The sequence below is a fragment of the Mus pahari genome, chromosome 14 (assembly GCF_900095145.1).
Source record: "Mus pahari chromosome 14, PAHARI_EIJ_v1.1, whole genome shotgun sequence".
Lineage (NCBI taxonomy): Eukaryota > Metazoa > Chordata > Mammalia > Rodentia > Muridae > Mus > Mus pahari.
The window spans coordinates 18,191,624-18,205,601 of NC_034603.1; the positions used below are offsets into that span (position 1 = coordinate 18,191,624).

General features: G+C 48.0%; 1 protein-coding gene across 3 annotated transcripts in view; it reads left to right on the top strand.

Annotated features, from left to right (window-relative positions):
* Positions 1-13,978, top strand: part of Rasgef1c (RasGEF domain family member 1C) — a 72,036-nt gene that overhangs the window by 35,331 nt on the left and 22,727 nt on the right. For all 3 annotated transcript variants that reach the window (XM_021213058.2, XM_021213057.1, XM_029546075.1), the window contains exons 2-3: positions 13,435-13,617; positions 13,763-13,885. In XM_021213058.2, the coding sequence (XP_021068717.1) occupies positions 13,441-13,617; positions 13,763-13,885 (300 nt within the window). In that variant the 5' untranslated portion in view covers positions 13,435-13,440. The remainder of the gene's footprint in view (positions 1-13,434; positions 13,618-13,762; positions 13,886-13,978) is intronic.

Consider the following 13,978-nt stretch of genomic DNA (forward strand, 5'->3'; position numbering starts at 1 on the left):
TCCTGAGCTATGTCTGAATACTGGACAGAGATGCTCAGGAATTTAGGAAGTCTACATTTCCTCTCACAAGGCTTCAACTTTGTAGCTCACCTTGTATTTGTTTAGCTTTAAAACCATTTTGTTTTAAGATTTTTTGTTGTTGTTGTTTTGTTTTTGTTTTTCGAGACAGGGTTTCTCTGTATAGCCCTGGCTGTCCTGGAACTCACTTTGTAGACCGGGCTTGCTCATGGGTATATTGTTTTTTAATTATTTATTTTTATGTATGTGAGGATACTGTTGCTCTCTTCAGACACATCAGAAGAGGGCATGGGATCCCATTACAGATGGTTGTGAGCCACCGTGTGGTTGCTGGGAATTGAACTCAGGACCACTGGGAGAGCATTCAGTGCTCTTAACCGCTGAGCCATCTCTCCAGCCCCTGTGGGTATGTTCTTAGGAGTGCAGATGCTCCCCGAGGCCAGAGGAGGCCACTAGAGCTAGAATTAGAGGTGATTGTGAGCTGCCTAGTGTGAGTGCTGGGAACCAAACCCCGGTCCCCTTTGCAGAGGCAATACACACTCTGAATCACTTGGCCACCGTGCCAGCTGTGAGGTCATTACAAGCTTTCCAGCACCATATCACTGGTGACAGGGGTACTTAACATGGGTTTCCTGCAACCAAAGAGCCACTTCCCAGAGGCAAAGCTCGGGTGGATGAAGTGGTGATGCTGGGTTGTATAGAATAGTAATGTAGGTGGGGGCAGCTCATATGTTTTCTTCTACTAAAGAAGCCAGGTGGGTGAGCCTAGGTGCCCAAGAAGTGGTTCTATGCATCTCCAACACTAATTCATCCTCTGTGGGGAATCAACCCCTGACTACAGACGGAAGAAGGTCATGGGACTCAGCCAGAGCTTGTCCAGGGGCCTGATAGCAGATGGCACCCAGTCGGAAATCCCCAGAGGCTAACAGGAAAGACGCTATGATGTGACATCTACCCAGAGTCTGTGCTTCCTCTTTCTAGTCTCTTGATGGGAAGTGCCTTTTCAGAAGCAGATAATGGCTAGCATATTACCTCTTTATTTCCTGGATCGCGCCTTTGGCGTTGAACCCGAAAAACCCACACTCACCCAAGGCGTTCTACATTCTCTTCCAGTTTTCTAAGTCTGTATTTTTCATTAAATCTCGAGACCAAGTCCACTTGATATTTGTGAAGAATGTGACGTCTCTGTCTATATTCGCTGATTTAATTGTTACATGTTTTATTTGAGGGGGGTCACTTGCATGCTATAACATGCCACAGCATGTATGTGGAGGTCAGAGGGCAAACTCCAGGATTCAGTTCTTTCCTCTCACCATGTGAATCCTGGTGACAGAACTCAGAATTTCGGATGTGGTAGCCTTTACTCATGAGCCATCTCACCAGCCCTAGGTCAGTTTTTTTGCATGAGAATAACCAGATGCCCTGGCATCACCATTACAGAGGTGATACATTCTCTATCAGATCATTATTGTGCCTTTGCCAAAGTCAGTTGACTGTGTGCGGGGGTCTGTTTCTAGGCTGTCTGGCCCGCTGTGCCTGTCCTTCCACCAATGCTGATTGCTGCTGACTTAGAGTAAGGCTTGCAATCAGGACGTTTAATCGCCATCAGGCTGTGTTATAACCCCGCGGACAGAAGCCCCGGAGAGCTCAGCTGAGGTTGTCAGCAGTGTTTGTTTCTTGTTCACCGGATGCTGCAGCATCTCTTCCTTTCTGCTCTGCTGAGGATGTCCATGCCACTCACAGGAGCTTTCACTTTCCACCTCGTGTTCTAGAGACAGTAAACTTGGGAGCCGAGAGAACAGGGCAGCCCTCTCCCCGACTATTTCATCGACATGTCTAGGGTCTGGTTCACAACTCAGCCCTGCTGGGCTCCCAGCTGTGCACCCCCAAGACTCTCTGGTGACCTTGCTGACAACCTCTCTGGCTATTAGGAAAGAAGCAGAGGCAAGACCCCCACTCTTGAGACTAATCCACACACCTCTCTTCCGGCTTCCTCTGTCCAGAGGAGGCAGGCCACCCTTTGTCTTCAAAGTACAGTCAAGTGCTATATAACATTTTGGCCGATATATGTGACAGAACTTATTACTCTGTGATGTCAGAGTACAATACATTGTTTGCATATTCATGGCGGTGCTATTGGCAGACTTATCATGCTTCTACTCCATGCAGAAAACATAGAAATGACTATGTATGAGTAAACCTTGACTCATTCATTACTTTTCACTGTTGTGACATAATACCTGACAGAAGCTACCGAAGGGACCTATTCTGGCTCACTCTCTCAGAGCCTGTGGTCCGCCATGATTGAGAAGGCATGGCAGAGTGGCTCCCATCTGAGCAGAGTGGGTGAAGGGACTCATGATAGCACCATCTGAGATCAACAGGCTTCGGTGTCTCTACACCTACAACCTCTGCTGCCTTCAACACACGGGCTTGCTCTTGTGCAGGCTCCACGCCATTGCTTTGGCTCCTGCCACCAGACATTTCATGTTCCTAGAATCTCCAGCATCCTAGAGGTTCCTTAAAATTCAGGCTTCACATCAGGCGTGGTGGCGTACGCCTTTAATCTCAGCACTCGGAAGGCAGAGGCAGGTGGATCTCTGAGTTGGAGGCCAGCCTGGTCTACAGAGTGAGTTCCAGGACAGGGCTATACAGAGAAACCCTGTCTCATAAAAGAAAGAAAGAAAGAAAGAAAGAAAGAAAGAAAGAAAGAAAGAAAGAAAGAAAGAAAGAAAGAAAGAAAGAAAGAAAGAAAGAAAGAAAGAAAGAAAGAAAGAAAGAAAGAAAGAAAGAAAGAAAGAAAGAAAGAAAAAAGAAAAAAGAAAAGAAAAAATTCAGGCTTCACTTTAAAGCCTGTTGGACAGTCCGCTCAGAACTCCAGGCAGGGGATCTGATGCTACTACCCATGACCTGATTTCACAGGCTTTTTTTTCCCCCTGGAACTTTGATTCACAGTTCTGGCACTCAGCATTGCCTGTGAAATTGGCACCATGTAAATTATACCCAGCTTTGCTGCCGGCTCAGGGCCCTGCCTTGATCACATCCTCAGTAGCTTGCAGATGCTTGCACATGCGAACCATGGAAAACACTTCTTTTGTCTGAGCCAGGAATCCTGAAGGCTCCATTTCCCCAGACACTCTCTTCTCAAAGGAAAGACTTTCAAGTGTGTTTTCATATTTTTGCACCCTGAGGGTCTCACCAGCAAACCACCTCTCCTGTTATGAAGGTATAAACTGTACACTTTCTCTTTGACAATTACAGGCCCTTGGCTTACACCCACCTTGTCTGCAGCTTTAAATACACCCAGACTCTTTTTCTTTCCCAAGCTGCACATTCCCCGCATCTTTTTGCTGTACTTTCCCCCAAATTATCTCTGTATATCTAGCTAAAAGCAGCAAGCAATAACCGTGCCATGGCCTGGATGTGATACTGTTTTGAAATATTTTCAACCAGTTTTGAAAATTTTTTGAAAACCATTACTTTTGAAATCAGCTTCACCCAAGTTATCTGGACACTGACAGAATGTAGCCAGATTCTTTGCCAGGGTATAACAGAAATGGACTGCGTTTCTATTCCCGATGGAGTCCTTGTTCCTGTCGGAGCATCGACTTCACTGTCTGCATTTCTGTCAGCATTTCTATCCAAACTCCTACCCAAATGGCCCGTTGAGCTCTCTAGCGCTTCTCCCCGTCATGTCTCTAAGCTCTTCCGCTCTCTTCCCCTGCGCCATTTGCAAAGGCCTGTGGAGCTCATGTCCCATTCATCATGGCAACGGTTTGACTTTCTGGCTCTGGTTTTCTGTATTAGCCACTTTTCTGGTTGCTATGACAAACACACAAGGAAAGAGCGATTTCATCTTGACTCACAGCACCAGCGTGCTCTAGTTTAGCATGGCAAGGAAGGCTAGCAGCATGGCTCCTGGCCATGGCAACAGGAGCTGTGACCTCACGTGGGTGACCAGACCAGGAAGCAGTGGTGGCCACAACCTTCCCAGTGATCTATTGCACTCCTCCAGCTAAGCTTCGCACCCCAGAGGTTTGACAATCTCCCAAAATAACAGCACTGGAGAGGAGCCAAGTTTCAAACACATAAACCTGGGCAGGACATTTCCAGTTTAAAACACAGCTCCTATTAATAAGGATGAACTCAGGGCTGGAGAGATGGCTCAGCGGTTAAGAGCACTGACTGCCCTTCTGAAGGTCCTGAGTTCAAATCCCAACAACCACATGGTGGCTCACAACTACCCGTAATGAGATCTGATGCCCTTTTCTGGTATGTCTGAAGACAGCTACAGTGTACTTGCATATAATAAATAAATACTTTTTTTTAAAAAAAAGGATGATGAACTCAACAATGGTTATGCTTGCTGTCTTAGGTTTGGGTGGTGTTCTTGTTGCTCTTGTTTTCTTTGTGATAAAATACCCACAGGGTCAACATAAGGGAGAAAAGGCTTGTTCTAGACCACAGTTCAAGGTACAGTCCATCCTGGCAGGCAAATCAAGGCAGCAGGAGCTTGAATGAGCCAATGACTTTGTATCCACAGTCAGAAGGCAGAAATGAATAGGTGCTGCTCCCCACTCCCCTGTCTCCATTTATAAGGTCCAGCATTCCATCCAAGTCTTGCTACCTCAATTAATACAGTCAAGATAACTCCCCACAGGCATGCTTAAAGGCTCATCTCCTCGGTGGTTAATTGTTGATCAACCATACTAGCCATCACCATTGATAATAAGCATGTTATGTCACATGGGCACAACTTGATATCTACGTGTTTATCACGTCTCTTGATTGAATCATTTTCTCTTGTCTTTGGTTTACTCTCATATTTTTGTGTTCCTCATAGTCCTAGGAACAATGGCATATGTATACACACACACACACACACACACACACACACACACCCTTGGTACATAATAGGCTGCACCATCTGGTCTAGATTTGTACAAGCATGTACCGGTGCTCACACAATGATGAAATCACCTAATGACACATTTCTCAGCCATTAATAAATTCATTTCCTAAATCTCCATCAATTAAGCAATATATTACTGCATATTGCTTAGTGATAGATATATAGGTGAAATCAGAAATAAAAGCAGGAAACTCTTAGCACAGAAGTCAAGATGCCTATCCAGCAAAAGTTAGAGTGGATAGTGGGGCCGGGACAGAAGGGCAGGATAAACTTTTTACTATCAGTAACACTCATTTCATTAGCTTGGGAAGTCACAGATGTTTGTTTTATTATAATAATAGTTGTTTTTATTTAAATTATGTATATGCTTATAGACTCTTCTTTTTAAATTGTTTTATTGATGGGGGGGAAATATCAAAAGGACGCTTCTCCATGGTCTCCAAACAAGGCTTGTGAGTTACTACAATTGTATAACCTGGGCCACCAGCTCAGTGGGAAAAGGATGCTATACTTCTGTTAACCAAGATTCATTCACCCCTACCCTTCCTCTAGTTTCCATGCACTTGGGTGCCAGCCAGTCCAAAGAAGTGATTTCTGGAAGCAAAGAAGCATGGCGGGGTGGGGCTTGGGGTGGGGGGCTGGGAGCTTTAAAGCACTCAGCTCTTGCAGAGGATCTGAGGGGGGGGGTTGTGAGCCACAGGATAGCTGAAACTCCAGTCCCAGGGGATCTGACACACTCACTGACTCCATGAGCACCAGGCACGTGGTGCATATACATAATGCAGGTAAACATCCAGACATACAAATTAATAACAACAACAACAACAATAGCAGCACAGTGACTAGAGCCAGGTATGGTGGTGCATACCTTTAACCCGAGCATTCATGAAGCAGAGGTCAGTGGACCTCTGTGAGTTCAAGTCCAGCCTGGTCTACATTTCGAGTTCAAGAATAGCCAGAGCTGCGTAGTAGGGCACTCTGTCTCAACCTAAGATTTAAAAAGCATTGTCATTGAGGGGTAGAAATATCCGCCCTTTGCCATAGTTTGGGGGATCCATTAAGTGGGACAGCTCTTCAAAGTAAGGGTTAGGAAATAATTGTCAACATGACGGAGGATGGATAACAGAGCGGGGAGAAGCCGACTCGTCCCTCTTTGGAGAACTCTATTTTCAGCTACCAGTCTACTGTGAGGCTTTTTCTCTCCACTTGCAACAACAGATTGCCTGCAAGTGCTCCGAGCTCTCCAAAGCCGCTGCTTCTAGAAGTGTGGGAGCAGCAGGGTCTGTCAGCGGGAGCAGGGGGCCATCTGGAGCCCCAGATAAGTCAGCCCAGCATCCCTCATCTCCCAGCCAGGGCTGTCACCAGTCTCCCAGACAGGGCTGTCACCAGCCCCCTGTGGATAAAGTCAGGTGAATTCACAACCTGGGGAAGCCTCAGGCCTATGAGAGGCCACAGCATCCTCCAGGCTACAGAGAACAGACGGGAGTCCTTCTGGTGAAATGAGACATGCCTCAATCCCAATTTTTGCCAAGGTAAGGGACCCTAGAAACTAGCTAGACAGGATCAGAAAAGCTAGAAATGACATGGCATGGTCAAAGTCCACATAGAGTGGCTTCCTCTAGCCACCCACAATGCTTCTGTGCAAGGGGAAGGCTGGGCTGGACACTGAAGTCTCTCCCTCAGCTGAATCCAGCAGGCCATGCTCAGGGGCATCTTTAATCCTGGAAGGCCAGACTATCCTGAGGATTCCTCATGTTAGGGTGGTCCTTCCTTGACTCCCAGACTCTGTGCCCTGATGAATATTTAAGCCACATCTGTCCTCAACTCAACATTTATCAAGTCCCACTTCACAGGATCAAGGACAAGAGCTTGGTCTGGAGTTGGGAGCCCAGGGATGCAGGAAAGTCCACGAGTGTCCCATGGGTGACCTTGTCTATTCACAACCTAGGGCCTGCGTTTGTTACTGTGAGGTGAGAGAATGTCTAATCAAAGAACATCACTGTCACTACCTAGTAGACATCACTGTCACTACCTAGTAGACAGTCTGGCCTCAACCTCGGCTCAAGTCAGCAGGAGGGACCAACAGGAACACCAAAAGTTCTCAGCTGTGCCTCTCTCAGGTGAAGTGAAGATCAGCGAAGACAGGAGGCCCACAAAGGCTGTACGGCTAGCTCTATAAGCAAGCCAAGTTCAGCCTCAGCCACTGTCTGTCAAGTCCTATTCATACCGTCCAAATGTCACGTGTCCTCCACAGGTCTTGCCTCAGCACGTGTGTCTGCCTTAGTTGACATCACTTTGTCCATCAGCCTGAGTCCACAGAAGCGGCAAGAAACTGCAGCACACCACCAGACGTTCCTTGATGTGTTTCTCTCTATGCAGTCCCAACAAATGCAGCTCAGCTATGCAGTGTAAGGAGGACCAATACATGCGTGTTGTTAGCAAGGAATCTCTTTTCACGTGCTTGTTTTAGCAGAACATCCTTTTACCTGTGTCTGCTTTAACTAAACTTTCCTTCATGGGTCTGCCTTGGTCTTTTACCTTCAGCTAAACGTTCCTTCCCGTGTTGGTCTCAGCAAAACACCATCCAACCGACTTTCCAAAGAACCCTTAAGTTTCCCCTTCATATGTGAGAAACAGACTTTGCTTCTCACTGAAACCTCTTGGGGGTCAGAACCTGTCTGGAGGAGGTAGAACAAGTTCTTTATCTAGACCCGCGGAAAGAGCCCTGTGTTCAGGGCTCCAGGCCCTAAGGACACAAGTTGTTCCTTGTTCCTGGAGAAGCATCCCAGCAGATTAGCCACTTTACCGATGCCCTGATCTGACTGAGACCCTAGACACCCACCCCAGACACCTGCCCAAACAACAGACTTGCTCCAGGCCCTGAGAGAAACCTGGGACTCATACCTCTTCCAAGAGCTCCCAAACGTCCTGAAGAAAAAGAACAACCGAACAGAAGCAATGCTGCAGACGCTGAGAGGGTGGCCATAATGCCATGCTCAGTTATATGCCAAGAAATTGAATAGGCTAGGTAAATGAATGGAAATTCCTAGAAACACAAAAACTATGGCACCCAGATTACAAAGAAATGAAGATTTGAGGAAGCCCTGAGACTAGTTAAGAGATCCATTAGTAATCAGAAGCCACCAACAGAAAAAAGTGCAAGACTTCGCTGTTAAGTGTGTGAAGAGTTAATATAAATCCTTTCAAATTTTTACCAGTAATGAAGTGGGAGATGCGTCCTAGTTCGTACTACATGACAAATATTCGGTCCGATCCACAGACCCTAATGAGAGACCAGACCAGCTCTTAGGTTCAGACTCCATCTTAGAGAAGCTAACCTAAGGTCGAACTTGAGTTAAGTAACAAGCCTGCCCCAGTACTAGTTTCCAGGTTACCCTCGGACAAGCCTGTGCCTAACACCCACCAACCAGGGGGAAAGCAGAAGTTAAGTTAAGCTCCCAGCACAGCCAATTATTTTAAAGGGCAACAAAATTCCATAATAGCCCCCTCCCCCAATCAGATGTGTGCCAGTCTAGAAATCCCCTTGTTCGTTTGCTTTCCTCTATAAATGCTTGCTTAAAACTGGGCTCGGAGCTTCGCCCTCCCGTCGTCCTGCTGCATCAGCGTCAGCCGTGACCTGGAGCTCAAGATTTAATAAAAAAGACCCTAATGTGGTCACATCAGGATCTACTCCTTGGCGGTCTTTGGGGATTTGTGAATGCTTAACGGACACAACACCCATAATAAAGGAAAATTCAAGGGCAATACTTCTTCAGAAACATCTTTGCAGAAGTCCTCAGCAACAGCAGCAGCAGCAGCAACAACAAAAACCAATCAAACCACATTTAGCAGCACATTAAACACAAGTCTATGACAGAGCTAAGTGGGACCTATGGGTGGAATGCAAGGGTGGTTCCACTGAAACGTAGTGCAATGCACACTCACAGGAAAGCATGCACACACATGTACACATGCACATATGCACGGTCATCTCAGTGCAGAACAAGAAGTGGCAAAGTTGAACACTGTTCACGACCAAAACACCCAACACACCAGGAAGCAGTGGCCTCAACACGGTGAAATCCACGGGACGATAGGTGACCGATAGCTTTTCTGCTAGGGGACTTGCCAGGACAAGCCACAGAGCGGACTTGGCAGGGTTAAGCCTTTGTTGCTGTAGCTAATTAATAGTTCTAATCTCCCTGGTGGTGGTGCTCATTCCTGGATACCTGCCCCAGTGTTCTAGGTTCCTGAATGAAAGACACACAGGCAGCCTTATGTTTTACTATGCCTTAAACAGCTCAATGGCCGCTCCCAAACTTCCACGTTGCTAATGCCTCCCCTCTGATACTCCTGAGTTATTACTTACTAAAGTCTATATTTCATTTTTGCTACCCTAGACCCAATTGGATGTTGGGTTTGGGGCCACTCTTCCCCGGCTCTTCCATGATTCCTATGCTCTCTCTTCTGGAGCTCTCAAGCCTGGGTCTTATTCGTTTCCCTGCATGGTGATTCTTCTTTCTCCTCTGTCCCCTGGCCCCTGAATCCTAAAGTCCCGCCTCTGTTTCTCTGCCCAGCCATTATCCACCTGCAACTTTATTTACCAATCAGAACCAAATGGGGGCAGGGACCCTCAGTGTCTTACATATGGATTATCGTGCAATTTTGGGAACTCAAATAACACGAGTGTTAGACCAAATCCATAACCAGGCTTGGCTTGGCCTGGCCACTTCAGTTAGGAGCCATAGCACAGTCAAAGCATATATATGCCTTTCTTTCCAGAGTTTTTTTGGTTGTTGTTTTTTGATGGTTTTGTTTTGTTTTGTTTTTGACTGTATTTCCAAGGATTTTATTGGTATGAAAGGACACCAGGATATGAATGGCTTAGTACACAAAACCAAATCTTGGTACAGTTCAAAAGCACTAACACCCCTCTCATCCCCTCACCCCAGTAGTGTTCAAAGGGTTGTCCCGACATGCCAGCCAGACCTGTCGTATAGGTCTCATCTGCTTTGTCACTATGGGTGCAAAGTGACTGGATGCCTCTAGCTCCAGCCACCAGGATTTCTCGGCCCATGACCAAATGAACCCTTTCTCCCATAAGCTGTGTCTGTCAGGGTATTTAATCATAGAGATGATCAAGGTAACTTAGACATGGTCTCACTCTAGCTCGGGTCTTGATGCTCCTCCAGAAGCCGGTGCGTCAAAGCTTGGTGAAAAGTGAACCTTTAAGAGGCAGAACACAGTGAGAGCTGTTCAGATCACTGAGTCATGCCCTCGAAGAGAACTATGGTGGATGAGTTCTTGTCCTGCATCTCTTTCACTTACCAGCTATGAGGCCAGTGAGGGTTTTTGGTTTTGTTTTGTTTTTTTTTCTACTAAGTGCCCTATCATGGTGCCTCCACTGGCCCAAAGCAATGAGATCAGCCGGTCACTGACCAACAAGATGTTTGAGAACAGTAAGCTGAAATAAATTGTTTATCTTGATACATTGACTATCTTAGGAATTTGTTATAGCACTTGTGAAGCCTGCTGACGCATGCCACCAAAAAGGCCAAGAGAGAAATTCAGACAGTTAGAGGGAGAGAAGGAGGAGGAAGGAAGGGGAGGAGGGAAAGGGGGGGGGAGTGCAGGGACCCCTGGAGACCAAAAGAGGGCATGGAATTCCTTCCAGCCAGAGTTACAGGAGAAGTACACGCTCTATCTCCTCAGCCCAGCTTTTGTCTTTTTTTGTAACTGGTTTCTGCCCCTAACTCAACATCCTCAGTGTTTCTCCATGCTGTAAGACATATTGGAATTTTCTCTTCCTTTAAAGTAGAATAATATTTCATTACATATATCTAGTCTTTATGTAGTCATCCGCTGATGGACATTTAGGCTGCTTCACCACCAACTTTAAGAAATTACTCCAGGACACACAAACAGTGAATAAGACGGTCTTAAAAGTTAAAACAAGGGGCTGGAGAGATGGCTCAGCAGTTAAGAGCACTGACTGCTCTTCCAAAGGTCCTGAGTTCAAATCCCAGCAACCACATGGTGGCTCACGACCATCCATAATAAGATCTGGTGCCCTCTTCTGGGGTGTCTGAAGACAGCTACAGTGAACTTACATATAATAAATAAAGAAATATTTAAAAAGAAATTAAAACAAAATATTTTAGGCAAAAGATGAAACAAACCCTGACCCGCTTCTGAGATGTAGTGTTAATGACAAGAACCCAGAACGGGGCAGCATTTGTGTGGAGAAGCTATAGGGCGACAGATAAGAGACTGATCCATGAGTCATTCATACTTATGGGAAAGGACATGGGTGTCTGGCCTGGGACCTCGGTGTGCTTCGTGGAAAGACGTGTGTCTCCACACATGGACGCTTGCCCCATGTGTTCTGCACCCCGTGCTCGCTCACCCTCATCCACCACTTTGTCACTTAGGGCCTGAGGCACCTGGTCCCAGCCACCCAAGCACACTTTTTCACAATCACCCCGCCTTCCCCTTGTTGGTCCCGTGACAGGCTTGTTTTTCCACAGGTTCATTCCTCCCCTCAGTCCTCAGGTCGGTGACCTCCCCACCCTCCTACTTGGCAGCCTGTCCCCTCTCAGGTCACCCCTGTAGGACACTCCTTCAACTCGTAGCATGAGCTTAGGGATCTAGCCACCCACCCCCAAGGACCCAGCATCAAGTGCCCCGGGGCTGAGCCAGGCCTGGGCTGTTCTGAGAGGTTCCGTTGATTGACTTGTGAAGCGTCCCTCTGTGATTCTCCCACCACCTGGCAGACCACTGTCCTGCCCCACGCAGGGTTTCTGTGTCACCTGGCCAATCTGGGAGAAAAATTGGACTGGAATCCAGGACGGGCTGCACAGTGAAGCGGTGGGAGGCATTACACAGGAGAGGAGAATTTTGGAGCGCACATATTTTGGCACGTGAAGTTAGGACCAGGTGCTGAGCCCCAGGCACGAGACAGAGTTAGCACCTGCTGTCTCTAGAGATGGCCACCCTCGCCACTGAAAATCTTCAGGATCCCCCTCCGCCACCACCCCCATCTTCACCTGCACCGGCTTCCCCACACAGATGGACAAGAGGTGGTTTGTGAAATCTGCGTTTTCAGGACTGAAAATTGAGTGTTTTGGAGATTGCTAGGGAGGTAAAATTAAGCTGTGACTGTCACCAAGGTCAGGGCTGTCCAGGTTGCCATCCACACGGACTGACCAAGCACTCGCTAATATTGTAACCCCGTCCCAGCACCTCCCACAACACAGACTGTGGACAGACAGCCCTCTGGAGAGGTTCCCCCTCATCCCTGAGTGGGCTCTGGCCTTCTGTCTTTCAGTCTCTAGGTAAGGGTCACTGGGGGCAGAAAAAGCAGGCAAAGCCAGAGTCTTTCAGGGAGTGAGCCCATAAGATTCTGTGTTGGAGAAAGTGGGGTGACCTGACTGTCTAGGCCGGAATTCATTCAACATCCACAGACCTGCAGACATGTGTGGAAGAAATGGAGTGAAGCACGGGCTCCCTGTTAAAATGCGCATTCGCCCTCTGCTGGCCAGGCCACGGAAGCGCTCAGCATTGGTCTAGAGAAGGCTTACATGGGGAGAACCCTGAAATGCCCATAGAGGGTCCTTAGCGACAACACCAGAAGCCCCCAGGCCTACAACAGGGCTCACAATGACAATCCACTGATGCCCACTAGGGGTCAGATGTGAATTTGGAGCTACTCTGTAGGCTAATGCGTGAGGACCATCAGTTCAAGGCCTGCCTAGACTACAGAAAACATACAAAGCCAACTTGGGCAACTTAGCAAGACCCTGTATCGAAATGAAAATAGCAAAGCGGGCTGGGATGTTAGCTCAGCCATAGAGGCCACAGGTAGTGTGCACAGGCGGTCAGCCCCAGCCCTCCCCCTCCAAAAGGAGTGTGCCTGCTTCCTAGCTCCTCACAATGCTGAGATGAACTCAGCAAGGTCGAGTTTACATTCCCCAAGGTCTAGTCAATGGGACCTCAGGGGAACAATAGCTTCCAAGTGTCAAGGAAGCTCTGGGATTGTTCCTGAACCCCTAATATGGATCAGGTTCAATCCTGAGCCTGTTTTTGTGGCCCGTAGCTGGGGCAAGATGGTGGCTATTAAGGACTTGGACAAACAACTTTTCCTGCCCTTGGTAGCTCACCTCTACAGTGCAGACAGTGGAAGACTCTGAAACAGGGGGATTGCTGTGACTTGCAGGCCAGTCTGAATTATAAAGATAGAGAGAAGTGGAGGGATAACCAACTATTAAGGATGTGTTTTCCCGGGAGAGATGGTTCCGGAGAAACAGTAAAGAAGAGATTATTCCTGGGGGAAGAATTGGGGAGGCTATAAAAAAATGGAGAATGGGTGTTGGGCTGTGAAGTGGGGGACACTGGCAGCCTCTCACTGAACACAAGTGTGGAAAGTGAGAGGCACAGTTCTCCAGCCTGGAACCCAGAGAATCAGTGGACCCCAGCTCAGTTACCCCTGTTTCTTGCCATTGCAGGCAGGCATGCCCCGGACACTGACTGCCTCCGACATGGTCACCCCAGGCAGCCTCAGCCCGCCTCCCACGGAATCCACAGAAGGAGAGCAGGCCGGCCAGCCCCTCCTGGACGGAGCTCCATCCTCAGCCTCTCTGGACACCCTGATCCAACACCTCGTGCCCACAGCCGATTACTATCCCGAGGTGGGTGAGCCGCCGCCTGGCACGGGGAAGGGGCAGGAGAGCGGCACAGGTGACAGGGCTGGGAATGGCCTCGTGCCTGGGGAGTCGGGTCAGGCTGGCAACACATCCTCAGTGCGCTGATGAGTTTGTGTGGTATCCTCACCAGAAAGCCTACATCTTCACCTTCCTGCTGAGTTCTCGTCTCTTCATCGAGCCCCGAGAGCTCCTGGCTCGGGTGTGTCACCTGTGCATAGAGCAGCAACAGCTGGACAAGCCAGTGCTGGACAAGGTGAGGACCTGGGCAGGCCGCGGCTCTGCATGCATCGGTATCCCCTGGGTCTGACCTCACAGCGTCAGCTTTTTCTTTTTTTTTCTTTTCTTT